Source organism: Armigeres subalbatus, chromosome 2, assembly GCF_024139115.2.
Source record: "Armigeres subalbatus isolate Guangzhou_Male chromosome 2, GZ_Asu_2, whole genome shotgun sequence".
NCBI classification, from domain to species: Eukaryota; Metazoa; Arthropoda; class Insecta; order Diptera; family Culicidae; genus Armigeres; species Armigeres subalbatus.
This window is the reverse complement of record NC_085140.1, coordinates 423,627,422-423,654,752: the sequence shown is the minus strand read 5'-3', so window position 1 is coordinate 423,654,752 and position 27,331 is coordinate 423,627,422. Positions and strand designations below refer to the sequence as shown.

At 41.3% G+C, this 27,331-nt stretch overlaps 3 protein-coding genes across 3 annotated transcripts; 1 reads left to right on the top strand and 2 right to left on the bottom strand.

Moving 5' to 3' along the window:
* Nucleotides 1-1,243: 1,243 nt before the first annotated feature.
* Nucleotides 1,244-5,420, bottom strand: LOC134213473 (adult cuticle protein 1-like). The gene is made up of 2 exons (XM_062692554.1): nt 5,306-5,420; nt 1,244-1,753 (listed from the first exon to the last, which is right to left on the bottom strand). The coding sequence occupies exons 1-2, from the start codon at nt 5,309-5,311 to the stop codon at nt 1,391-1,393; spliced, it is 369 nt and encodes a 122-aa protein (XP_062548538.1). The 5' UTR covers nt 5,312-5,420; the 3' UTR covers nt 1,244-1,390.
* A 19,165-nt stretch (nt 5,421-24,585) lies between these two features.
* LOC134217845 (uncharacterized) lies at nt 24,586-25,118 on the bottom strand. Its single transcript, XM_062696662.1, has 2 exons — nt 25,017-25,118; nt 24,586-24,959 (listed from the first exon to the last, which is right to left on the bottom strand). Exons 1-2 carry the CDS (start codon nt 25,020-25,022, stop codon nt 24,627-24,629), a joined length of 339 nt encoding a protein of 112 aa, XP_062552646.1. The 5' UTR covers nt 25,023-25,118; the 3' UTR covers nt 24,586-24,626.
* A 425-nt stretch (nt 25,119-25,543) lies between these two features.
* LOC134217844 (uncharacterized) lies at nt 25,544-26,154 on the top strand. The gene is made up of 2 exons (XM_062696661.1): nt 25,544-25,607; nt 25,665-26,154. The coding sequence occupies exons 1-2, from the start codon at nt 25,602-25,604 to the stop codon at nt 26,100-26,102; spliced, it is 444 nt and encodes a 147-aa protein (XP_062552645.1). The 5' UTR covers nt 25,544-25,601; the 3' UTR covers nt 26,103-26,154.
* The last annotated feature ends 1,177 nt before the right edge of the window (nt 26,155-27,331 follow it).

Genomic DNA, 27,331 nt, shown 5'->3' with positions numbered 1-27,331 from the left:
ATTTCGGTCGTATGTCCACTTCGACCAAATTACTTTCGCTCACATGGATTTCGGACTTATGGTTTGATCGGCCACAAATCTAGTGGCCTACTTACACAAATGCGACTCTTTCGCCACATATTCAAGATGTTGTATCGTACTCCAACCTAACTCATTGTCTATGGAGACCAGCATGGTTTGGCCAGCCTATGGTGGTAAGATAAGTGATAAGATCTGGGGATATTCTTCGCCAGGCACAGTAATGAGCCAAATTGGTGGATAATGGTCTTTGCAACTATTGTGGATATGGATATGGAAACGAGCTGGCTGCAAAGCAAGTATTGGCATTAATGATTTTTATATAATTTCTAAATGAATAAATATTGTCGCAGAATATTGATGTGGCTAAAACCATCATTACGACTTTTATTGCGTACCAAGTGGGGTCTACACGCGGTTGGATAAGACCAATATAAAAGCTTTTGATTGCGTTACTCAAATTAATTCTTGAAAAAATTTTACTTAATAGGTCATTTTGAAAAGTTAAGCGAGAATACAAACTTTATAAATAAATACGAGAAAGGCAAGAAAGGAAGTGAATCAGTTTCAACCATCGAATAATTTTGATAAATTTAGTACTAGGAGCTTTGTTGAACACCATGCCAGTAAAAATAAGGAAATGCTAAACCGAATCTCCTGTGTTATTTAAGGCAAATACAGTCAAGACTCACAGAAATATCATATCAGGCATACAAATCATGTATACCTGATATGGATTCTTTAATTTTTATTATCTGGCAATAGAATAGAAATAGAAATGACAGAATGTTAAAAATGATATGCCGTTAGGGGCGTCTTAGATGCATTATTGCAGATATGTGCAGCAACTTCTGTCATGCAATGGAAACTTGAATTGTCGTAAAGGCTCGGCAAGACCAACTTTATAGAACGGCAAAAACTGAAAAGCTTTTATTTCGCTGAAATATACATTCCCTGGACCATCGAATTCATGGATGTACTACCTTCGGTCTAAAAGTTAAACATCAATGGTCCGTATGGTTGACAAACCTTTTTCGGCACCACCATTTCAAAAGGACGAAACGGCTTGTGTAAACAAAAGCTTCTCTCGTCGATAATGGGCTAATTTGAGTCCACCCCCGCAATCCAAATCTACTGGTGGAAGCAGTGATTTTCTTTAAAGTGCGTCATTTTTGAATAACGATGATTTTTTATCACTAGCTTCAAATATTGAATTTGTTTATCTGAGGATTAATTATCGTACTGTTTATAAGGCATCAAATTTGTGGGAAATAAAGATAAAAAGATCCAAACATTCACGGGTTTAAAATGTCAAAAATATATTATCTCTCATCGCAAAGCATACTTCATAAAATGTTGCGCAGCTCAAATTTTACCAAGTTCCTGGTGCCGGTTCCAGGTTCAGCGATTTCTGGGAAACTGCGTGTCCAGGCAGGGGAGCATCGTGAACGGCACCTCGGTTGGCAGCCAGATAGCGAGCTTCCTTTTGAGCGACAACGGCAACCGCCGGTTGGTAGGCGTAAGCAGTTGGGACAACCGACGTTTGAGCGGCATAGCTGATGGCTGGACCGTAGGCAGAGTACGCCAGAGGAAGTCCCAGGTTTTGCTGAACGATGGTGGCTTGGGGCACAGTGTAGGCCAGTGGGGATGCGGAGTATGCAGAATATGCCAACGGACTCCAGGATGCTTCGGCGGCGGCGAAGGCCAGGGCCATCATGACTACAGCTGCGATGCACTGTAATAACAATAGAAATTCATTCATTTCATTTATTTAGTCTACATCTATACAGATAACACTGAATCAACAATTTGACGCCACAATACACGGTTCGAGGCCGCATCTCTCCATCCTCGAATACGCCCCACGCTCGCCAAGTCGTTCTGCACCTGGTCTGCCCATCTCGCTCGCTGCGCTCCACGTCGTCTCGTACCTGCCGGATCGGAAGCGAACACCATCTTTGCAGGGTTGCTGTCCGGCATTCTTGCAACATGCCCTGCCCATCGTACCCTTCCGGCTTTAGCTACCTTCTGGATACTGGGTTCGCCGTAGAGCTGGGCGAGCTCATGGTTCATTCTTCGCCGCCACACACCGTCTTCTTGTACACCGCCAAAGATGGTCCTAAGCACCCGTCTCTCGAATACTCCGAGTGCTTGCAAGTCCTCCTCGAGCATTGTCCATGTTTCATGTCCGTAGAGGACTACCGGTCTTATTAACGTCTTGTACATGACACATTTGGTGCGGTGGCGAATCTTTTTCGACCGCAGTTTCTTCTGGAGCCCGTAGTAGGCCCGACTTCCACAGATGATGCGCCTTCGTATTTCACGACTAACGTTGTTGTCAGCCGTTAGCGAGGGATCCGAGGTAGACGAATTCCTGGACCACCTCGAAGGTATGCCTTTCTATCGTAGCACTGCTCCCCTTGCGGACCCTGTCGCGCTCGGTTCCACCCACATGCACGGACTTTGTCTTTGACGCATTCACCACCAGTCCAACTTTTTGTTGCTTCACGTTTCAGGCGGGTGTACAGTTCTGCCACCTTTGCAAATGTTCGGCCGACAATGTCCATGTCATCCGCGAAGCAAATAAATTGACTGGATCTGTTGAAAATCGTACCCCGGCTGTTACACCCGGCTCTCCGCATGACACCTTCTAGCGCAATGTTGAACAACAGGCACGAAAGTCCATCACCTTGTCTTAGTCCCCGGCGCGATTCGAACGAACTGGAGTGTTCGCCCGAGATCTTCACACAGTTTTGCACACCATCCACCGTTGCTTTGATCAGTCTGGTAAGCTTTCCAGGAAGCTGTTCTCGTCCATAATTTTCCATAGCTCTACGCGGTCTATACTGTCGTATGCCGCCTTGAAATCAACGAACAGATGGTGCGTTGGGACCTGGTATTCACGGCAAGTTTGGAAGGATTTGCCGTACAGTAAAGATCTGGTCCGTTGTCGAGCGGCCATCAACGAAGCCGGCTTGATAACTTCCCACGAACTCGTTCACTAATGGTGACAGACGACGGAAGATGATCTGGGATATCACTTTGTAGGCGGCATTAAGGATGGTGATCGCTCGAAAGTTCTCACACTCCAGTTTGTCGCCTTTCTTGTAGATGGGGCATATAACCCCTTCCTTCCACTCCTCCGGTAGCTGTTCGTTTTCCCAGATTCTGACTATCAGTTTGTGCAGGCAAGTGGCCAGCTTTTCCGGGCCCATCTTGATGAGCGCAGCTCCGATACCATCCTTACCAGCTGCTTTATTGGTCTTTAGCTGTTGAATGGCATCCTTAACTTCCCTCAAGGTGGGGGCTGGTTGGCTTCCATCGTCCGCTGAACTGACGTAGTCATCTCCTCCGCTGCCTTGACTTTCATTGCCTGTACTCTCAGCGCCATTCAGATGTTCCTCGTAGTGCTGCTTCCACCTTTCGATCACCACACGTTCGTCCGTCAAGATGCTCCCATCCTTATCCCGGCACATTTCGGCTCGCGGCACGAAGCCTTTGCGGGATGCGTTGAGCTTCTGATAGAACTTACGTGTATCTTGAGAACGGCACAGCTGTTCCATCTCCTCGCACTCCGCTTCTTCCAGGCGGCGTTTCTTCTCCTGAAAAAGGCGGGTCTGCTGTCTCCGCTTCCGTCTATAACGTTCCACGTTCTGCCGGGTACCTTGCTGCAGCGCGACCGCCCGCGCTGCGTCCTTCTCCTCCAGAATCTGTCTGCACTCTTCGTCGAACCAATCGTTCCGTCGACTTCGACCCATATACCCGACGTTGTTCTCCGCTGCGTCGTTAATGGCTGCTTTGACTGTATTCCAGCAGTCCTCAAGAGGGCCCCATCGAGCTCACCCTCTTCCGGCAACGCTGCCTCGAGATGCTGCGCGTATGCAGTGGCGACATCAGGTTGCTTCAGTCGCTCTAGGTCGTACCGCGGCGGTCGTCGGTACCGAACATTGTTGATGACGGATAGTTTTGGGCGCAGTTTAACCATCACCAGATAGTGGTCAGAGTCGATGTTAGCGCCACGATATGTCCTGACGTCGATAATGTCGGAGAAGTGCCGTCCATCAATCAGAACGTGGTCGATTTGTGATTCTGTCTGCAGTGGCGATCTCCAGGTGTACCGATACGGGAGGCTGTGTTGGAAGTAGGTGCTGCGAATGGCCATATTCTTGGAGGCGGCGAAATCAATTAGTCGTAGGCCGTTTTCGTTCGTCAGCCGGTGAGCGCTGAACTTTCCAATAGTCGGTCTGAACTCCTCCTCTTGGCCAACCTGAGCGTTCAAATCTCCTATGATGATTTTGACGTCGTGGCTTGGGCAGCTGTCGTACTCACGTTCCAGCTGCGCGTAGAATGCGTCCTTATCATCATCAGTGCTTCCGGAGTGTGGGCTATGGACGTTGATTATGCTGAAGTTGAAGAACCGGCCTTTGATCCTCAACCTGCACATTCTCTCGTTGATCGGCCACCACCCGATCACGCGCCTTTGCATGTCGCCCATCACTATGAAAGCTGTTCCCAGCTCGTGTGTGCTGCCGCAGCTCTGGTAGATGGTATGATTACCTCTAAACGTTCGCACCATTGATCCCTTCCAACAAACCTCCTGCAGCGCTACGATGCCGAATCCACGGTCCTCGAGTACAACGGCGAGTATGCGTGTGCTCCCGATGAAGTTGAGAGATTTGCAGTTCCACGAACCGAGTTTCCAATCGCTAGTCCCTTTTCGTCGCAGTGGTCTTCGCCGATGGTTCCGGTCCGTACTCTCTTGTTGATTGTTCGTTGCTTATGATTTTTTAAAGGCTGGCTTGCAGGGCCTGACACCAAACCCCCTAAATTTCCGGAGGACCATTCCTCCTTATTTCCGGTGGACCATGGTGCACAGTTTCACTTAGAGTCCCTCGCTGGCACTCGGACGATGATCAGCCGCCCCTAACATGGAGAACAGACGCTGTTGTGAGCCGATCCTGACATGGAGAACAGACGCTCAATAAGATTTGCACCTCCGGAGAGGAGCAAACCCCCTTCCCTGTCAGCATACAACTATAGTTTCCACCGGATTTGGTTGCCCGATCTTCCTAAGGTTGCTCGTATCCCGGCCAGCACCGCGGGAGGTAGGGATAGGAGTTGCTGGGTAAGAGGCTAAGGACCGCGAGATGGGGTCTATTTTATTCCTTCAGGTACGCGAAGTACCAATGGTACGCTTTACCCAGCATTTGCCGTGCCAATAGAACAATAGAAATACAAATAGAAATTTTGCTTCATTGCGTTAGTTAATTGAAATCAATCAACTTACCTTCATGATTGCTGGTTTTTAGAATCTTGACAGTTGTAAAGACTGATGTGGTATGATTACGAAATGAATAAGAGCTTGCTTTTATAGCTGTTTAATCTTGACTACAGGACTGCTGCTCTTGGTGCAAAAAATGCTATATGAAGAACTCGTTATACGTTCCCAACTTAACCATGCGAGAAGTGATTATCGGGTCATAAACTGTTGATTGTTCCTTTTTTCGGTGGCACACGACCAAAAGATCTAAAGTGGGAACTGATTAATTTACCCGAAGGTGTTGAATTCTTTCTCATCAGAAACTCTTTAGTGTGCACTGCATTGCGCACTGTACATACACCATAGATTTGACTATCGACCTCTTAGGAAAAGATTTAAACGATTGTAAAACCTTGCAGCGAATCAAAGTGAAAGGAAAAGACATCAAACGATGCGGAACAGGCGATGACGAACAAATTAAGTGTGAATCTAGATCGATCATTTGGCCCACCCACTGACTGTGCGTTCATATACACGGTTGGTACATATTCGACTTGTTTCGTACTTGTTAATCGTTAATCGTATTCACGTGGTACAACAAAGTTTTGTCTTTTCAGGATATTGTGTATCTTGTTTTAACTACGGACAACGTCGAAAACTGACAACGACTTCATTCACCTCAGTTTGACCAACTCCTTGGGGTGCTGTGTCCAACGCGAAACCATATCAATCGCAAGTGTCACCAGTTAGAGCGTCTAGAAAAAGCGTAGAATTGCCAATCTGGATATGTCGAGTTAGATTATTGGTCTAGGATGTTTTCTGGTGGAAAACATATTCGGCTCACTGTGAAAACGTTGTGCTTGCCACATGATACATGTTTATGTAATAGCCGATGAAAATATAATTTTTAAATTAATAACTGTGGAAATGCTTATAAAACACTAGAATATAAAGTAGGACAAGTTTCGGTTGTGATGTAAAACAACTGGAAAAGAAAAATCTTCGTCTCTTCTCTTAAAGTTGTTGTGTTTGTTCATATGCTTAAACCAAGTTTGAGGCCTAGACAGATGAAGTGGAATTAAATCGAATGAAATCAATTTTCGGAAGGATAAAGTATGCTGCAGAGAATTTTCAATGTTTGGGCGGTCGCGTGTTAGTTTCCGCTGGATGAAAACATTTAACCTGGATGACCTTGAGTGAATTTCAGTCTCATTTATTATACGAGAGACGAAGGCGGTCGACCAACCGCCCCTAAGGCGGCTTGATTTGTTAAGGGCAGGGTTTCAACTTTTTGTTTCGATGAGACCGAAGCCACCGCTTTTTGGGCCCAGGGAAAATCTGCTTTCGTTGTTTAGTGCCCAATTGGATTTGGATTTGATTGGATTTGGATTGGATTTGGGTTGGATTTGGGTTGGATTTGGATTGGATTTGGATTGGATTGGATTTTTATTGGATTTGGATTGGATTTGGATTAGATTTGGATTGGATTTAGATTGGATTTAAATTGAATTGGATTGGATTGGATTTGGATTGGATTTGGATTGGATTTGGATTGGATTTGGATTGGATTTGGATTGGATTTAGATTGGATTTGGATTGAATTGGATTGGATTGGATTTGGACTGGATTTGGATTGGAATGGATTTGGATTGGATTTGGATTGAATTCGGATTGGATTTGGATTGGATTTGGATTGGATTGGATTGGATTTGGATTGGTTTGGTTGGTTGGATTGGTTTGGTTGGTTTGGATTGGTTTGGATTGGTTTGGTTGGTTGGTTTGGATTGGTTTGGATTGGTTGGTTTGGATTGGTTTGGATTGGTTTGGATTGGTTTGGTTGGTTTGGTTGGTTTGGATTGGACTTGGATTGGTTTGGATTGGTTGGTTTGGATTGGTTTGGTTGGTTGGATTGGTTTGGATTGGTTTGGATTGGTTTGGATTGGTTTGGTTGGTTTGGTTGGTTTGGATTGGTTTGGATTGGTTTGGTTGGTTTGGATTGGTTTGGATTGGTTTGGTTGGTTTGGATTGGTTGGTTTGGTTGGATTTGGTTGGATTGGTTTGGATTGGTTGGATTGGTTTGGATTGGTTTGGATTGGTTGGTTTGGATTGGTTTGGTTGGTTGGATTGGTTTGGATTGGTTTGGATTGGTTTGGATTGGTTTGGATTGGTTTGGATTGGTTTGGGTTGGTTTGGTTGGTTTGGATTGGTTTGGTTGGTTTGGTTGGTTGGATTGGTTTGGATTGGTTTGGATTGGTTTGGTTGGTTTGGATTGGTTTGGTTGGTTTGGATTGGTTTGGATTGGTTTGGGATTGGTTTGGATTGGTTTGGATTGGTTTGGATTGGTTTGGTTGGTTTGGTTGGTTTGGATTGGTTTGGATTGGTTTGGGATTGGTTTGGTTGGATTGGTTTGGTTTGGTTTGGTTTGGATTGGTTTGGTTGGTTTGGATTGGTTTGGATTGGTTTGGATTGGTTTGGATTGGTTTGGATTGGTTTGGATTGGTTTGGATTGGATTTGGTTGGTTTGGATTGGTTTGGATTGGTTTGGATTGGTTTGGATTGGTTTGGATTGGTTGGATTGGTTTGGTTTGGATTGGTTTGGATTGGTTTGGTTGGTTTGGATTGGTTTGGATTGGTTTGGATTGGTTTGGATTGGTTTGGATTGGTTTGGATTGGTTTGGATTGGTTTGGATTGGTTTGGATTGGTTTGGTTGGTTTGGATTGGTTTGGATTGGTTTGGATTGGATTTGGATTGGTTTGGATTGGTTTGGATTGGTTTGGATTGGTTTGGATTGGTTTGGATTGGTTTGGATTGGTTTGGGATTGGTTTGGATTGGTTTGGATTGGTTTGGATTGGTTGGTTTGGATTGGTTTGGTTGGTTTGGATTGGTTTGGATTGGTTTGGATTGGTTGGATTGGTTTGGATTGGTTTGGATTGGTTTGGATTGGTTTGGATTGGTTTGGATTGGTTTGGATTGGTTTGGTTGGATTTGGATTGGTTTGGATTGGTTTGGGATGGGTTTGGATTGGTTTGGATTGGTTTGGGATTGGTTTGGATTGGTTTGGTTGGTTTGGATTGGTTTGGATTGGATTTGGATTGGTTTGGATTGGTTTGGATTGGTTTGGATTGGATTGGATTGGTTTGGATTGGTTGGATTGGTTTGGATTGGTTTGGATTGGATTTGGATTGGTTTGGATTGGATTTGGATTGGTTTGGATTGGTTTGGTTGGTTTGGATTGGGTTTGGATTGGTTTGGATTGGTTTGGATTGGTTGGATTGGTTTGGTTGGTTTGGATTGGTTTGGATTGGTTTGGATTGGTTTGGAATGGGTTTGGATTGGTTTGGATTGGTTTGGATTGGTTTGGAATGGGTTTGGATTGGTTTGGATTGGTTTGGATTGGTTTGGATTGGTTTGGATTGGTTTGGATTGGTTTGGACTGGTTTGGATTGGTTTGGTTTGGTTTGGATTTGGATTGGTTTGGATTGGTTTGGATTGGTTTGGATTGGTTTGGATTGGTTTAAGTTGGTTTGGATTGGTTTGGATTGGTTTGGATTGGTTTGGTTGGATTTGGATTGGTTTGGTTGGTTTGGATTGGTTTGGATTGAATTTGGATTGGTTTGGTTGGTTTGGATTGGTTTGGATTGGTTTGGATTGGTTTGGATTGGTTTGGATTGGTTTGGTTGGTTTGGATTGGTTTGGTTTGGATTTGGTTTGGTTGGATTTGGATTGGTTTGGATTGGTTTGGATTGGTTTGGTTGGTTTGGATTGGTTTGGTTGGTTTGGATTGGTTTGGATTGGTTTGGATTGGTTTGGATTGGTTTGGATTGGTTTGGTTGGTTTGGATTGGTTTGGATTGGTTTGGATTGGTTTGGATTGGTTGGATTGGTTTGGATTGGTTTGGTTGGTTTGGATTGGTTGGTTTGGATTGGTTTGGATTGGTTTGGATTGGTTTGGATTGGTTTGGGATTGGTTTGGATTGGTTTGGATTGGTTTGGTTGGTTTGGATTGGTTTGGATTGGTTTGGATTGGTTTGGATTGGTTTGGATTGGTTTGGATTGGTTTGGTTGGTTTGGATTGGTTTGGTTGGTTTGGATTGGTTTGGATTGGTTTGGATTGGTTTGGATTGGTTTGGATTGGATTTGGTTTGGTTTGGATTGGTTTGGATTGGTTTGGATTGGTTTGGATTGGTTTGGATTGGTTTGGATTGGTTTGGATTGGTTTGGATTGGTTTGGGATTGGATTTGGATTGGTTTGGATTGGTTTGGATTGGTTTGGATTGGTTTGGATTGGTTTGGTTGGTTTGGATTGGTTTGGATTGGATTTGGATTGGTTTGGATTGGTTTGGATTGGTTTGGATTGGTTGGATTGGTTTGGATTGGTTTGGATTGGTTTGGTTTGGTTTGGTTGGTTTGGATTGGTTTGGATTGGTTTGGTTGGTTTGGTTGGTTTGGATTGGTTTGGATTGGTTTGGATTGGTTTGGATTGGTTTGGATTGGTTTGGATTGGTTTGGATTGGTTTGGTTGGTTTGGATTGGTTTGGATTGGTTTGGATTGGTTTGGGATTGGTTTGGATTGGTTTGGATTGGTTTGGATTGGTTTGGTTGGTTTGGATTGGTTTGGTTGGTTTGGATTGGTTTGGTTGGTTTGGGATTGGTTTGGATTGGTTTGGATTGGTTTGGATTGGTTTGGATTGGTTTGGGATTGGTTTGGATTGGTTTGGATTGGTTTGGATTGGTTTGGATTGGTTTGGATTGGTTTGGGATTGGTTTGGATTGGTTTGGATTGGTTTGGTTGGTTTGGATTGGTTTGGATTGGATTGGGATTGGTTTGGATTGGTTTGGTTGGTTTGGATTGGTTTGGATTGGTTTGGATTGGTTTGGATTGGTTTGGATTGGTTTGGATTGGTTTGGATTGGTTTGGATTGGATTTGGATTGGTTTGGTTGGTTTGGATTGGTTTGGATTGGTTTGGTTGGTTTGGATTGGTTTGGTTGGTTTGGATTGGTTTGGATTGGTTTGGATTGGTTTGGAATGGGTTTGGATTGGTTTGGATTGGTTTGGATTGGTTTGGATTGGTTTGGTTGGTTTGGATTGGTTTGGTTGGTTTGGATTGGTTTGGATTGGTTTGGATTGGTTTGGATTGGTTTGGATTGGTTTGGATTGGTTTGGATTGGATTTGGATTGGTTTGGATTGGTTTGGTTGGTTTGGATTGGTTTGGATTGGTTTGGATTGGTTTGGATTGGTTTGGTTGGTTTGGATTGGTTTGGTTGGTTTGGTTGGTTTGGATTGGTTTGGTTGGTTTGGTTGGATTTGGATTGGTTTGGATTGGGTTTGGATTGGTTTGGATTGGTTTGGTTGGTTTGGATTGGTTTGGATTGGTTTGGATTGGTTTGGATTGGATTTGGAATGGGTTTGGATTGGTTTGGATTGGTTTGTTGGTTTGGAATGGGTTTGGATTGGTTTGGATTGGTTTGGATTGGTTTGGATTGGTTTGGATTGGTTGGATTGGTTGGATTGGTTTGGTTGGTTTGGTTTGGTTGGTTTGGATTGGTTTGGATTGGTTTGGATTGGTTTGGATTGGTTTGGTTGGTTGGATTGGTTTGGATTGGTTTGGATTGGTTTGGTTGGTTTGGATTGGTTTGGATTGGTTTGGATTGGTTTGGATTGGTTTGGTTGGTTTGGATTGGTTTGGATTGGTTTGGATTGGTTTGGATTGGTTTGGATTGGTTTGGATTGGTTTGGATTTGGTTGGTTGGATTGGTTTGGATTGGTTTGGATTGGTTTGGATTGGTTTGGTTGGTTTGGTTGGTTTGGATTGGTTTGGTTGGTTTGGGATTGGTTTGGATTGGTTTGGATTGGTTTGGATTGGTTTGGTTGGTTTGGTTGGTTTGGATTGGTTGGATTGGTTTGGTTGGTTTGGATTGGTTTGGATTGGTTTGGATTGGTTTGGATTGGTTTGGATTGGTTTGGTTGGTTGGTTTGGTTGGTTTGGTTGGTTTGGATTGGTTTGGATTGGTTTGGTTGGTTTGGATTGGTTTGGATTGGTTTGGATTGGTTTGGTTGGTTTGGTTGGTTTGGATTGGTTTGGATTGGTTTGGATTGGTTTGGATTGGTTTGGATTGGTTTGGATTGGTTTGGATTGGTTTGGTTGGTTTGGATTGGTTTGGATTGGTTTGGATTGGTTTGGTTGGTTTGGTTGGTTTGGATTGGTTTGGTTGGATTTGGATTGGTTTGGTTGGTTTGGATTGGTTTGGTTGGTTTGGTTGGTTTGGATTGGTTTGGTTGGTTTGGATTGGTTTGGATTGGTTTGGATTGGTTTGGATTGGTTTGGATTGGTTTGGATTGGTTTGGTTGGTTTGGATTGGTTTGGTTGGTTTGGGATTGGTTTGGATTGGTTTGGGATTGGTTTGGATGGGGTTTGGATTGGTTTGGATTGGTTTGGATTGGTTTGGATTGGTTTGGATTGGATTTGGATTGGTTTGGATTGGTTTGGATTGGTTTGGATTGGTTTGGTTGGTTTGGATTGGTTTGGATTGGATTGGTTTGGTTTGGTTGGATTGGTTTGGATTGGTTTGGATTGGATTTGGATTGGTTTGGATTGGTTTGGTTGGTTTGGATTGGTTTGGATTGGTTTGGTTGGTTTGGATTGGTTTGGATTGGTTTGGATTGGTTTGGATTGGTTTGGATTGGTTTGGATTGGTTTGGTTGGTTTGGATTGGTTTGGATTGGTTTGGATTGGTTTGGAATGGGTTTGGATTGGTTTGGATTGGTTTGGTTGGTTTGGTTGGTTTGGATTGGTTTGGTTGGTTTGGATTGGTTTGGATTGGTTTGGATTGGTTTGGATTGGTTTGGATTGGTTTGGATTGGTTTGGATTGGTTTGGATTGGTTTGGTTGGTTTGGATTGGTTTGGTTGGTTTGGATTGGTTTGGGTTTGGTTTGGTTTGGTTGGTTTGGTTGGTTTGGATTGGTTTGGATTGGATTTGGATTGGTTTGGATTGGTTTGGATTGGTTTGGATTGGGTTTGGATTGGTTTGGATTGGATTTGGATTGGTTTGGATTGGTTTGGATTGGTTTGGATTGGTTTGGATTGGTTTGGATGGGTTTGGATTGGTTTGGATTGGTTTGTTGGTTTGGAATGGGTTTGGATTGGTTTGGATTGGTTTGGATTGGTTTGGATTGGTTTGGATTGGTTTGGATTGGTTTGGACTGGTTTGGTTGGTTTGGTTTGGTTTGGTTTGGATTGGTTTGGTTGGTTTGGATTGGTTTGGATTGGTTTGGTTGGTTTGGATTGGTTTAAATTGGTTTGGATTGGTTTGGATTGGTTTGGATTTGGATTGGTTGGATTGGTTTGGATTGGTTTGGATTGGTTTGGATTGGTTTGGATTGGTTTGGATTGGTTTGGATTGGTTGGATTGGTTTGGATTGGTTTGGATTGGTTTGGATTGGTTTGGATTGGTTTGGATTGGTTTGGATTGGTTTGGATTGGTTTGGATTGGTTTGGTTGGTTTGGTTGGTTTGGATTGGTTTGGATTGGTTTGGATTGGTTTGGATTGGTTTGGATTGGTTTGGATTGGTTTGGTTGGTTTGGATTGGTTTGGATTGGTTTGGATTGGTTTGGATTGGTTTGGATTGGTTTGGATTGGTTGGTTTGGATTGGTTTGGATTGGTTTGGATTGGTTTGGTTGGTTTGGATTGGTTTGGATTGGTTTGGATTGGTTTGGATTGGTTTGGTTGGTTTGGATTTGGTTTGGATTGGTTTGGATTGGTTTGGTTGGTTTGGATTGGTTTGGATTGGTTTGGATTGGTTTGGATTGGTTTGGATTGGTTTGGATTGGTTTGGATTGGTTTGGATTGGTTTGGTTGGTTTGGATTGGTTTGGATTGGTTTGGATTGGTTTGGATTGGTTTGGATTGGTTTGGATTGGTTTGGTTGGTTTGGATTGGTTTGGATTGGTTTGGATTGGTTTGGATTGGTTGGATTGGTTTGGATTGGTTTGGATTGGTTTGGATTGGTTTGGGTTGGTTTGGATTGGTTTGGATTGGTTTGGATTGGTTTGGATTGGTTTGGATTGGTTTGGATTGGTTTGGTTGGTTTGGATTGGTTGGATTGGTTTGGATGGGTTTGGATTGGTTTGGATTGGTTTCGATTGGCTTTGGATTTGTTTGGATTTGGATTGGATTGGATTTGGATTGGATTTGGATTGGATTTGGATTGGATTTGGATTGGATTTGGATTGGATTTGGATTGGATTTGGATTGGATTTGGATTGGATTTTGATTGGAGTTGGATTGGATTTGGATGGATTTTAATTGGAATTTCAATTGGATTGAATTTTACACGGATTGGATTTAGTTTTGATTTGGATTGGATTTGAATTACGTTTGGATTGCATTTAGGAAGGATTTGGATTGGTTTTGGATTGTATTCGGATTGGATTTGGATTGGATTTAGATTGAATTCAGGATGGATTTGGATTGGATTAGTATTGTATTTAATTTGGGTATGGATGGGACTTGGATTTGGAGCGGTCAGTTTTTCATCATATAAAACTTATTATTATTGACTACTCTGCCCAGCAATGTAAATAATATTTTCTTTCAGTTTCGATGAAAATAAAGCAACAGTTTTACATCATCCTCACAATACTTCATCAATTATTACATCATCACATTAAGATTACAACCAGTACTTGTTTACTCCCAGACTGCCATAGCCGCCATAGTTCCACAGACCATTATCAACGATCTTTGCTCCTCCAGATACTACCGGTGAAGCATATTCCCAGTTCTTTTCATAGGCAGGCCAGCTTCCATAAACGGTCGAGTACTTCCCGTAGGATACATCTGGAACCACAGCAACCTTACCGCCGTACAATCCACCGTAAGCAGGCCAGATCGAGTTGGTCTGCAGAGGCCATGGATTGGAATAGGTCACAGCATCTTGCGCGTAAGGAACAGGAGATGCATTGGTGCTGATGGCCAAAGTTAAGGCGATTGTGGCAAATATGAACTGAGAATGGGTTAAATTAGATCATTTCGAGATAACTACAGTACCGAGGGTTTTACAAATATGATTACCTTCATTGTAACGTTGGAAGTTTAGTCTGATGTGATTTTCCAATGCACTGCTATTTCACTGATGCAGAATTCCAGCTAGAACTCACATTTACATGAGCTTACCAACTTGACCAAAGGACATTGCCTTGAACAACGATTTGATATAAAAGAATATGTTAACCTTGGACTAAATTCTGAAAACAATAATTGCTCCTCTTCTACGCAATCGGACTGAACATGGTACATATGATTGCGGTTAATAGTTGTGCACAATTTTCTCACTCATCGACAGCCCCAGTGCCAGAATTGCAAGGAAGTGTGATATTAATTAAAGACAAACTCATATAGAAATCTATAATTGCAATGTACAACGCATGACTGAGCTTGCAACTGGAATGTTTGCAGAAAAATCAAAAGATAATTGATAGAAAATCAATTGTTCCTTTCGGTGATCCTTTTCGCCATTGCTGGTGATGATTGCGAATCGTTGTCAAATTGCATCAGCCTATATAAAAGAGGTTCACACATTTCAGCTAATCATCTGTTATTTCAGTGATATATAGTTTCACCCGCAGCGTAAATGAATGTAGTTGTCATTTTTTGAAAGTAGATACATTTAAGGAACTAATTATTTATTTATTTTCCCAGTTCATTTATGCCACCACTGCTCTGGTTTTGGCTATCGGCTCCAATGCTTCTCCTGTTCCGTATGCTCAGCGTAAGATGGCCAGCGCTCGGTGGTCTGTATGATGATAAAGTTGCAGTCTTATCAAATGCTGCCTTCAAGAAGTATGTTCAACCAAACGCATTATTTACACTGTGGGTTCAAATTACTCATTACTTGAAATCTCATTTCCATCACAAACAACATATATTTAGGCTTTATACATCTGCAGCCGTTGATTTAAATAAACTGAACATGAGAAGCGCAACTAGCAACCTTTTTAAGATGGCGTACTTCTGCAAACAATTGAGTAGATGAACTAACGTACGCGTACCAGTTCAAAAACATCACAAGATTAAAAATAACATTTGCTCTAGCTTAAATATCTGTTATCTGTGGTTCTATTTATTACTTGCTGACCTGGCTAACACTGTGATGTAGGTATGCATATTAAACGACAATGGAATGGAAGTTCTGAACTGCTGATGCAAATGTCACATACAAATCTTGATTTTAGTTCTTCAAGATATCTCTTTTCAATAAAGAGTCTAAAATAACTGTAATAATGCTCGCTCTTATTCTCAGTTTACGTTTACTCAAATTATAGGTGATAATAGGAGCAGCGCCCTTGATCGTCCGAACTATAAAGGGTTCATCAACTATCATGCCACGCAAACATCTTGTAGGTCAGCAGATTCGTCGAGTGTTTCGACGGAGACGCCGAAGCCACTCGATTGTGAACATTGCAAAAAGGACGGACACCGTGTACGGAGCTGCAGTGGATGCAAACAGTTGAGTGTCGACGATCGCTAGGAACAATTCCTCAAGCGCAGTCTATGTCAAAGCTGTCTCTTTAGCCACAGACGAAGAGCATGCCACTTGATATTGGTGGAGAAAAAGTTAGTTGTTTCGCTTGCTATGCCTATGCCTGCGGTGGACTGGAAATAAGGTGTGGAAAGGAGAAGAAGGCAACACACTACGATAGGAATTAACGGAATTGGTCAAGACAAATAACAAACTTCAAGAGACAGCTACTGAATACGCGAAGCGTTGAGCAAGGTTAGACTCCCTCGATAAAGTTTCGAGGTAGATGAAGCGGCAAAGGCTTACAAACTTCTAAAAGGCATCCCATTTTCCAGGTACAGAAATGCAGTACCCAAGATCCTCATTGGCGTCGAGAAGTTGCGTTTGGCATTGCCATTGAAAGTAAGCGAAGATTCTGTATAAGAACCCGTGGCAGTAAAGACCAGACGCGAGGTTATAATAGACGCAAATCCTGCAGCATTTAAATTTGTGAATGAACACTTCACGAGGTAAAAGTTTTTTATGCTATTGAAGGTGCAGGCACAGGTCCAACGGAATTTCTACCGAAGAAACAAGATAGAGAGCACTGAATGTGATGGGGGCTACGACTTGGCGAGTGGGACACCGCTTCAAACTGGGATCAATGGGAGGGAGGACCAAGTGGAGTTCCCGAACAGCTAGCTATCGTATGGCTTTGGTTAGCATACAATGCCTAGAGTACAGAATTGATAGAACCTGCACCAAAAAATACACGAATATTAAGCAAAAGGGTATGAGTGTAATGCTAATAATGCGATAATTAGAGCAGCTGACCCAAGACAAGTGTGGTATTCACCTGTCGGATCATTAATCAACCATAAAAAGGAAAAATCGGAGATATCTGGCCCAAATCTACTGTTTTCTCTACTAGCTATGTTTTTCTTTTCCGGTTGTACAGGGCACCAGTCCCTTCGGATATTCAGGAGATGCCTAACCAAATCAGGATCCGAGACGAGGACATGAATTCCCAAAGCTTCTGGAGGCGTGGTCGTCCGAAGAGCCGACTATTTATTTGATGGACGTTGCCACATTCGGCAGCCTCGGCGCAATTTATCAAAAATCTGAATGTCGAGCAACACCGTGAGCTGTATCCGGAAGCAGCTTTGGAAAATACTTTGATTATTGATAAAAAATGATCGGGGGATTATTATGCGATAACACTGGAATAAATTATGTCTTAACTAAACAGTAAAAAGAGATCAGTTTCCGCGCTGATATCTACTTCTCTCTTTCCGTTCAAATTGACCTTTGTCATCAAAAACTTTTATTCGCTTGATCGATTCCTTAATTTATTTCAAGACAACTTTCCCAGAGAACCCATTTTTTTACGCGTTTGCCTATTTAAAAAAATTAAAACAAAAAATCGAAAATATGCTGTTTTTCAAGTTTGGCCTAACAATCTGTCCGATTTTGATCCAGCATCAGGCCAAGACTAAAATAAAAACACCCCCTGAAATAAAAAAAAACTTTGTAACCTCCTACTCTCTAGATAGGCGTGATAACCCCTACACAACAAGACCACTTAAGGGGTTATCACGCCTATCTAGAGAGTAGGAGGTTGAGGGTTCGAGTCCCTCTAAGACACGTGGATTCTTTTTCGCACATTTCATATCAATTTGTCCACTTCGAAACATGTGCTGTGCATATATTATGCACAGCCAAGATATTTAACAAAAAAATGGTCTTCGTACGGCCGTGTTGCCGAATAATTGCCGAAAAACTTTGTAAATGTTTATTGCTAGGATCGATTTATTTATGGATTTTTTTTTCATTGGGACATTTTAATTTCTTTATGGATGTTTTTTAATTGCAATTTTTGTTTTGTGGAAAATTCTGAACTGTTTATAGTAATTTTGCATTTTTTGTGAAAACTTAATATTTATTTACTAGAATATTATTATGAGCTTTTAGTGGAATGTATTTACTTGTCGTAAGACGAGTTCATACAATTCCATTTAATTCAACTAGTCGGGTCAAGCACAAGACACTGAAGACGGCCTTACTGTTGAGGTTGAAATACGTATTTGTCAAAGAGGTACAATCAAGTGGTGGAATTTAATGGAATTGCACGAACTCGTCATGACAAGGAAACTTTCTATTTATTTGTTGCTCATACCTTGATTTCTTTATTTGTAATTTACTAATTTTTTATGGAAATTTTATTTTGCTGCCGCAGGCCAATTATTCAGGGCAGTTCACACGTGCAGCACTTTTTTCAGTTTTGTTTTATACCACAGTTAGAAGCCTTAGCAAATATGAGTTCTTTGGGGAAGCTGTCTTTAAACAAGCCAAAGAACATGGTTTGCTAGATTTTTCCTCCGCCGTCTATGTAGCCGACCACGAGCTTTCACCGCACGGTGCCTTCGTTCTCGCCAGTGACGGACATCGGTGGAAGATTGGGGTAGAAATGTTCATATTTTCATATATTTTATATATTTTCATATATTCATTTCCTTTAAAACAATAATCGTTTCAGCAAATTACAGCAAATTGCATTTGTTAGTTTTATAAAGTTCTCAGTAGGGGGACATCCCCCAGCGCCGGACATCTCTTAAAACCGGACACTTCTCAAAACAACACTTGCAGAGGTCCCTCCACCATCTTATGTGGTGCAAAATGAAGACTATTGAAAAACCCTTTACCTGCTAGGAATATCAGATCCTCATGTTGTAAACATTGTATAAAATTTAAAACTGATCAAAAATGCCAAAAATTATCATGTTTCGCCTTACTTTGAATAAACAATATTAAAATCGAACAAATACATTCTGATTATGTGGAGATGGTCAATACTTCTAGGCCAAATTTTAAATAACAATAATGATTATTGATTGGATTAGATAATTAATAATTATATAACTGTGATAAAAAAACAATTTCTGTATCCGGTAGCTGTCCCCCGGGTCCGGACAGTGATAAAATGTGATAAAATAGTCATTCTTAACATCTGGTTTAGTTAAACTTACTTCAAATCAATTGTTTCTTCTTGTAAAGGTCTCAGAAAGCCACAGAAATAATCAGAAACAAAAATTAAATATATCATTGAAAAAGCTGGGAATATGGAGTAGGATGTAAGAAAAGCTCTACTAACACATTTTAATATCTATAACTTAAAACAAATGAAAATTTTTATTAAGGTACACCGGGGCAAGTTGAAACGGTTTTTTCAAAGTTGAACTGTGAAGTGCTGTAAAAAAATCACAATTTGATGAATGTTGAATCCGTTTGCAGTGTTTGCTTGTTCGGGACAAAGATTATACTTTTACTGAACTTTTTTTTAATAATATTTTGTATACTGAAATTATTTTTAATATGCATCGCTCAACGTGTTGAACCACTGCGCAATATACAGACATAAGCTAATGTTGCCGTATATGGTCGGGGTTGTGCAACATATCAAGTGCCAACCTTAATTACTTATTTTTCTGTAAAACAAGTTTGAAAAATTCAACGGCAAATTTCTCCAGTCGGAGAAAACAGACATGGGACTCTTCTGCGAATAAGGGCAGGATACAACAAAGTCACAAGCGTAATTTTCTGGGACCAAATTCTAAAGAACGCATCACGCCGAAAATTTTTTAAGATTGATTACCCCCTACTAGTAACCACTAGGATTACTTTTCAGGATGGTTCATTACTTGGTTCACTTGAACTGTGCGCTTGATTAATTCGGCCTCGTCATAAATTCACATTAATTAACCAGCGTATCTCTTATAAATTCCTCGATTGAAAAAAGGGAAAGCAAAATGTGGAGTTGAAAAACTGTTTCCTGTGGGTCATCAAAATCCATACACTTAAGGACCTTTGTATATAAAAAAGTCACTAGAAAATAGGAATCGGATGCAAATGAAACGTTTGTCTTTAACACAGGAGCATGGAGGCTTCTAGTATGGCAGTGCTTCACATTTACACATTAAAAACTTCGGAAACATGATAAATTAATGAATTAAATCAAATACTCCTGAATCGAAAACCGTCCACCGTGGATGAATCAAAATCCGTACAGCTATTTGTTAACTAAATATACAGGGGTTAGGCAAAATGATTGAGATAGGCAAAATTTGGCCCAAATTCAAATCCTTATAACTTTTTGAAAAATTGATAAAATTGGACAAAACCGGAAGCATTCGACGGCAAATTTAGTCAAGATTTAGGAACATGCATGGTCACGAATACTGGCCATCGGACACCGGAGATGTTCCGGATTTTCGGAGGCCATGTCAAAAACACATTTTTCTGCAGCTCGTATTTTTGTGTGGTTTGAAGTTACATCGATAAACACTATATTCCTAGAAACTAGATCTCATTGAAAATTGAATGCGGGCTGTTGTGCTAAGATCCGTTGAAAAACATCCGAGATATGGCCATTTCAGTAAACCTGGTTCCGGATACTATGGTCAATTATGTATATCCGTCCAATCACGTATGTATTATCTGGTACCATATCAATATTGGTATCAAACTTCAAGATTTTTCATGGAGATGCTTCAGGAAGCATATGCAGGACGATCAGTTGCCCTGACCACTCTGTAGTAGGTTCCAGGTGCCCCGGGGGAAGTGGCCAATTTGAAAAACGTTCAGAACCCTATCAATATGGGTATCAAACTTCAAGATTTTTCATTGAGATGCTTCAGGAAGCATATTCAGGACGATCAGTTGCCCTGACCGCTCTGTGGTAGGTTCCAGGTGCCCCGGGGGAAGTGACAAATTTGAAAAACGTTCAGAACCCTATCAATATGGGTATCAAACTTCAAGATTTTTCATGGAGATGCTTCAGGAAGCATATTCAGGACGATCAGTTGCCCTGACCGCTCTGTGGTAGGTTCCAGGTGCCCTGGGGGAAGTGGCCAATTTGAAAAACGTTCAGAACCCTATTAATTTGGGTATCAAACTTCAAGATTTTTCGAGGTGATACTTGTAAATGAATTTTAGAACCACTCTGTAGTAGGTTCCAGGTGTCCTGGGGAAGTGGCCAATTTGCAAAATGTTCGAAACCACATCAAAATGAGTATCAAAGTTCAAGGTTTTCATGGAGATGCTTTTGGACTCTCCTGTCGGATAGAGTTCGCCGCAGCACGAAGTTGACCATCTACAAAACGCTCATTAGACTGGTCTTCCTCTGTGGCCACGAAAGATAGATGTTGCTGGCGAAGAACCAACGCGCCCTTGGAGTTTCCGAATGGAAGGTGTTGCGGACCATCTATGGTGGGGTGCAGATGGAAGACAATGGAGGTGGTGGTGGAGGTCAATGAACCACGAGTTGTAACTGTTAGGAGAACTACCCACACGGTACAATTTTGGCGGTTACGGTGGGCCGGGCAAGAAGCCAGAATGTCAGACGATAACCCGATTGAGATAATGCTTCGATAATAATCCGACCGGTACAAGAAGAAGAGGCGTGCAGCGGTCACGGTGGATCGACCAAGTGGAACGCGACCTGCGGATCTTTCGCAAAAATGAAAAACAGACGTCATATTCAGGATTTGTCATCATATCAACAAATACCTTGTCTTCCGAAATAATTTGATAATCGGCAGGCTTCACTTTTACCTTAAGTGCCATAATAGGCCATGGCCATGGCCATGTCAAGATACAGCACCCCACACAATTGCTAAGTCATGCTTGCGACCTGCTGCCATTGATGGCAGGCCATCTTACACTTGGTCGATCCACCGTGACCGCATCGCGCCTCTTCTTCTTGTACCGGTCGGATAATTATCGAGCACCATCTCAATCGGGTTGTCGTCTGACATTCTGGCTACATGCCCGGCCCACCGTAACCGCCAAAATTGTACCGTTTGGTAGTTCTCCTAACAGTCACAACTCGTGGTTCATTGGCCTCCACCACCACCTCCATTGGCTTCCATCTGCATCCCACCATAAATAGTCCACAACACCTTCCATTCGGAAACTCCAAGGGCGCGTTGGTCCTTCGCCAGCAACATCCAACTTTCGTGGCCATAGAGGCTGACCAGTGTAATGAGCGTTTTGTAGATGGTCAACTTCGTGCGGCAGCGAACTCTATTCGACAGGAGAGTCCAAAAGCATCTCCATGAAAAACCTTGAACTTTGATAATGAGTATTGAGTATTTGATATGGTTTCGAACATTTTGCAAATTGGTCACTTCCCCAAGACACCTGGAACCTACTACAGAGTGGTTAGAGCATCTGATCATCCTGAATATGCTTCCTGAAGCATCTTCATGAAAAATCTTGAAGTTTGATACCCATATTGATAGGGTTCTGAACGTTTTTCAAATTGGCCACTTCCCCCGGGGCACCTGGAACCTACTACAGAGTAGTCAGAGCAACTGATCATCCTGAATATGCTTCCAGAAGCATCTCCATGAAAAAAAAATTGAAGTTTGATACCTATATTGATAGGGTTCTGAACGTTTTTCAAATTTGCCACTTCCCCCGGGGCACATGGAACCTACTACAGAGTGGTCAGAGCAACTGATCATCCTGAATATGCTTCCTGAAGCATCTCCATGAAAAATCTTGAAGTTTGATACCCATATTGATAGGGTTCTGAACGTTTTTCAAATTTGTCACTTTTCACTAAACACACATCTCTACAGAATAAACCTGATCGATAGCAACCTATGTAGGTGCGGAGCCGGTTACGATGACATCGATCACGTAGTTTGGTATTGCTCGGAAAATGACGCCTCCAGAGAGCAACTATTGGATACCCTTGTGGCCCGAGGTAAACAACCCTTCCGGGATATAAAAGGTGTTTTGGGAGATCGCGATGTGATATATATGCAGGCCATATATGCCTTCCTTTGCTTGGCTGACATCAAACTTTAATAGTGATGAACTTTGTAACACCTTAAAAATCACTCAAATAAAGAATAAAAAAAAAAAAATCAAACTTTAATGCCTATATTCTTCTCTTTCTCAGTTTTTTTTCTTGTCCGATTCTGTTTCTCTGTACCATGTACCCCGAAGCTCTGGCCATCCGGAAGATGCTCCCTGACGAACCAAAATCGAGCACGACGCCACGCAAAATCGTTTTCAACGTTCAACGTCATACGCCCGGATGAGCAGCTAAACCTAAACCCAAATCCCTACCCCGTCCGTCCTGTATTAAGTTTTTCTAACCTTGAGTCGCCACGAGTATTATGGTCTATGTCCCCTCCCAACTAACTGTTAAGATAAGATGATATACCATGTAAAAATATCATACTTGAGAATTGCGGCTCCGCAAAGTGTCACACACGACTGAGCCTACCAAATAAATGGACTGGAAAAAATAAATTGTCACTTCCCCCGGGGCACCTGGAACCTACTACAGAGTGGTCAGAGCAACTGATCATCCTGAATATGCTTCCTGAAGCATCTTCATGAAAAATCTTAAAGTTTGATACCCATATTGATAGGGTTCTGAACGTTTTTAAAATTGGCCACTTCCCCCGGGGCACCTGGAACCTACTACAGAGTGGTCAGGGCAACTGATCGTCCTGCATATGCTTCCTGAAGCATCTCCATGAAAAATCTTGAAGTTTGATACCAATATTGATATGGTACCGGATAATACATACGTGATTGGACGGATATACATAATTGACCATAGTATCCGGAACCAGGTTTACTGAAATGGCCATATCTCGGATGTTTTTCAACGGATCTTAGTTCAACCGCCCGTATTCAATTTTCAATAAGATCTAGTTTCTAGGAATATAGTGTTTATCGATGTAACTTCAAACCACACAAAAATACGAGCTGCAGAAAAAATGTGTTTTTGGCATGGCCTCCGAAAATCCGGAACATCTCCGGTGTCCGGTGGCCAGTATTCGTGACCGTGCATGTTCCTAAATCTTGACTAAATTTGCCGTCGAATGCTTCCGGTTTTGTCCAATTTTATCAATTTTTCGAAAAGTTATAAGGATTTGAATTTGGGACAAATTTTGCCTATCTCAATCATTTTGCCTAACCCCTGTATATCTTATGTAATGATTTGCAATTAGAAATTCAAATACAGTAACTTTTGGTACGAGACGAGCCAGCCCAGGGCTAAAAGTCTCGCTAATAAAGAAAAAAAAAACTTTTGGTGCAATTATGCTCTACCCGCAAATAAATGGCGACAGAAACTCCGTGTTTGGTGGGTGGCGATTTGTTTTTGATTTTTGTTGCTTTAATTTCAAAGCCTACTTTTCATTCCATTTCCTAAAAGCTTACTGTCAAGTATCTGAACAGGGCAAGATAAATTATTTCTTAATTAATTACCTTAAACACCTTCAAATTTATTGATACATCATGAGGTGGACGGATTTCGGTCCCCACGGTACATGCTTTATGTTTTATTTTTTTGAGAGCTCACTAACTACGATGAAAAGTAGAATAAAAATATCAAAACTAGGGTTAGGGGTAAGGTGGACTCAGGCCGTTACAAATATTTTATTTAAATTATGTCCTGCTGGTCTCCGGAAGGTCCGGATTTGTTAAAAAATGTTTTGAAAATCCTCAGAATTACCCGATTTTTTTTGTTCCTCCCCCCAAAATATCATTTTCGGGCAAAAAAATCCGAAGGGGAGGAGACAAAATTGTTTTTAAATACTTGTATCAGCCTAAATTAAAATTGTTATGATTATCACAAATTTTTGCGTTAGAATTGTTTCATTGATAATTGGATTTCATTTTTAGAAAGTCAGCTAATATATTCAACGAAAACACAGATTTCTGAAAAGATTGATGGTATAAAGAACATCAACAATACAAACTGTCAATTAATCTGTTCATTTATTTATTTCGTCATAGACAGTACTAAATTTGACCTAGGTTTACAGCCAGTACTTTTTCTGTCCGAAGCCATACCCATAACCACCATAATTCCACAGTCCATTGTCCACTACCTTGGCAACAACTGGCGAAGAGTATCCCCAGTTCTTTCCATATACAGGCCAACTTCCATACACGTTCGGGTAGGAGTATTTTCCGTAGGCAACATCTGGAACCACAGCTACCTTACCATCATACAATCCGCCGTATGCGGGCCAAACTGTGCTGGTCTTCAGGGGCCATGGGCTGGAGTACGACACAACATCTTGAACGTATGGATCGGGTGATGCATTGACGACGATAGCCATAGTCATTGCAATGATGGAAATGGTGAACTGGAAACAACATTTTGTAAAACTTTATCCAATATTAATATTCAGATTATAAGTTACCTTCATTGTAGCGCGGTGAATGTGGTTGGTTCGATCTTCGAAAACACTGCTGGTTGACTGATGCAGACCTATTGTCAGTGGTCTATTTTATATAAATTCTTCAATGTGACAAAGGAAAAGTAGTAATGCACATTTTAATTTGATTATTTTTGTGCAATAAAGATACAAAAAAAATGTTATGTGAATGCTGTATTGATTTGTTTATCTGTTTCAGCTTTATTTATTGTGCAAGTTCACTTCAATGCCCCGGACAATTTGCAATATAAAATAGTTAAAAATGTGGCATAACAAATAACTAGATGTTGAATTAAAAGCAAACGCTTCAGCTACATACTTCAACGCATGACTGATCTTGAAAACGAATTGATCACTGCTCGTCAGTATAAGCAATAATATAAAACAAACAAAGTTGTTTAATGTGTCGGTTGACAATCCTTTCACCATCTGGTATTGATGATACTTCCTATCTGAAATTTGGAACCAAATTCTATTAGTCCATATAAAAGCGGCTGGGTTCACATACTTAACATCAGTCAACCAACTGTTCTATTTGTGCAACAAGTCTCACCAACCAAGAGAACGAAAATGAAGGTAATGAAGAACATTAACTTGAATCACCATGATATAATATTTTCATACTCTTCATAGGTCATCAATGCCATCCTAGCTCTGGTTCTGGCCATCTGCGCCAATGCTGCCCCTTCGTCGTATGTCCAAGATGTTGTGACCTACTCCAACCCGTGGCCACTGAAGACTAGCACGGTTTGGCCCGCATATGGTGGATTGTACGGTGGTAAGGTCGCTGTAGTTCCAGATGTTGCCTACGGAAATTACGCCTACCCGAACGTGTATGGAAGCTGGCCTGTGAATGGCAAGAACTGGGGATACTCTTCGCCGGTTGTCGCCGTTGGTGCTAAGGTAGTGGACAATGGACTGTGGAATTATGGTGGCTATGGATATGGCAAGAACTGGGGATACTCCTCGCCAGTTGTAACTGTTGGTGCTAAGGTTGTGGACAATGGTCTGTGGAACAATGGCAACTACGGCTACGGATATGGACTGGGACATAACAAGTATTGGTATTAGATATCATATATTTAATCCACTTTACTAATAAAGGAACAAATTCACACCATTATTTGCTGTTTATTATTTTTTGTCAATCACATTGAACAAATCAAGATGTGCAAACACATGTGCGGTGTACCAAAAACGGCAGACAGCTTTTGCTTTGAAAAAGACCCAATAAACGGGCTGAAACGTCGGGCAATGCAAATGTAAACCCGTTTGAATAGTTTTCAGATTGAAAAAGCAATAAGATAAGAGCAAATTAAAATGAAAATCCACTACTAAAATTTCTACAATATTTATTTGATACTCGCTTAAGATTTACTAAAATAGCTGCAACTTCTCGACAAATTCAATCTGGGTAGGAGAAGGTGGGGATACTTGATCCTTGGGGAGACTTGATCACCCCCTGTTTTATCGAGAACTAATGTAGTTTTGTTCTAGCGTATTTTTTAGTATAGATCCTCTAGACAAATTACCTTTACGTGGTGAGTTATTTTTGAGATTGACAACCTTATTTATTCTGCAGAGTGGTTTTGTATGTTTTAACCTTCATAAAGATTTCTTCATTGGCCACGCAAATTTTGAACAACTTTTAATAACAATGACCAAATGCTTTCGTTTCTTCACATCACAAAGCCATAAATATGCTTAATAATCTGTACTGATGAACATGCTAACATTCCATCACAGTTTTGGGATATTTGGATTTGAAGTTATTGCCTCAATATGGGGACACTTGATCCCCCATTAGTCACCCATACACAAATTTGGCGAAAAAAATACAAAAAAAAAATATAAATCTGTTCTCAGGCTACTATTTTTTTGTAAATTTGACAGATTTGATGAAGGGTTGGCAAGAAAAATTATTTATTGCGTAGATATCATAGAAAGGGGATTAAGTCTCCTTAAATTTTAAAATTGCATGACAGCGCAATTCTATAACAAAAATCGTTCAGGTATATGCACAGCATTTCGAAAATTCCGTGTAGTTTGAAGGAAAAATATTTAAAAATTCTTAGTGCACTTTTCTAATTTTATCAAAGCAAGGTCTTGGAGAGGGATCTTTTTTGGGTATTTTGAAGGACGAGATGTGCTGAAACACATAGAAGATCTGTTTCGATTAAAAAACAATGTTCTACAAAGTTGTTGAGCATCCTCGAGCTTTCATTTAATTGCAATGAATTTCGTTCATCCCACTCAAAGTTATGATTTTTTTAAAGGGCAAAGCTATGTCAATATCGCTA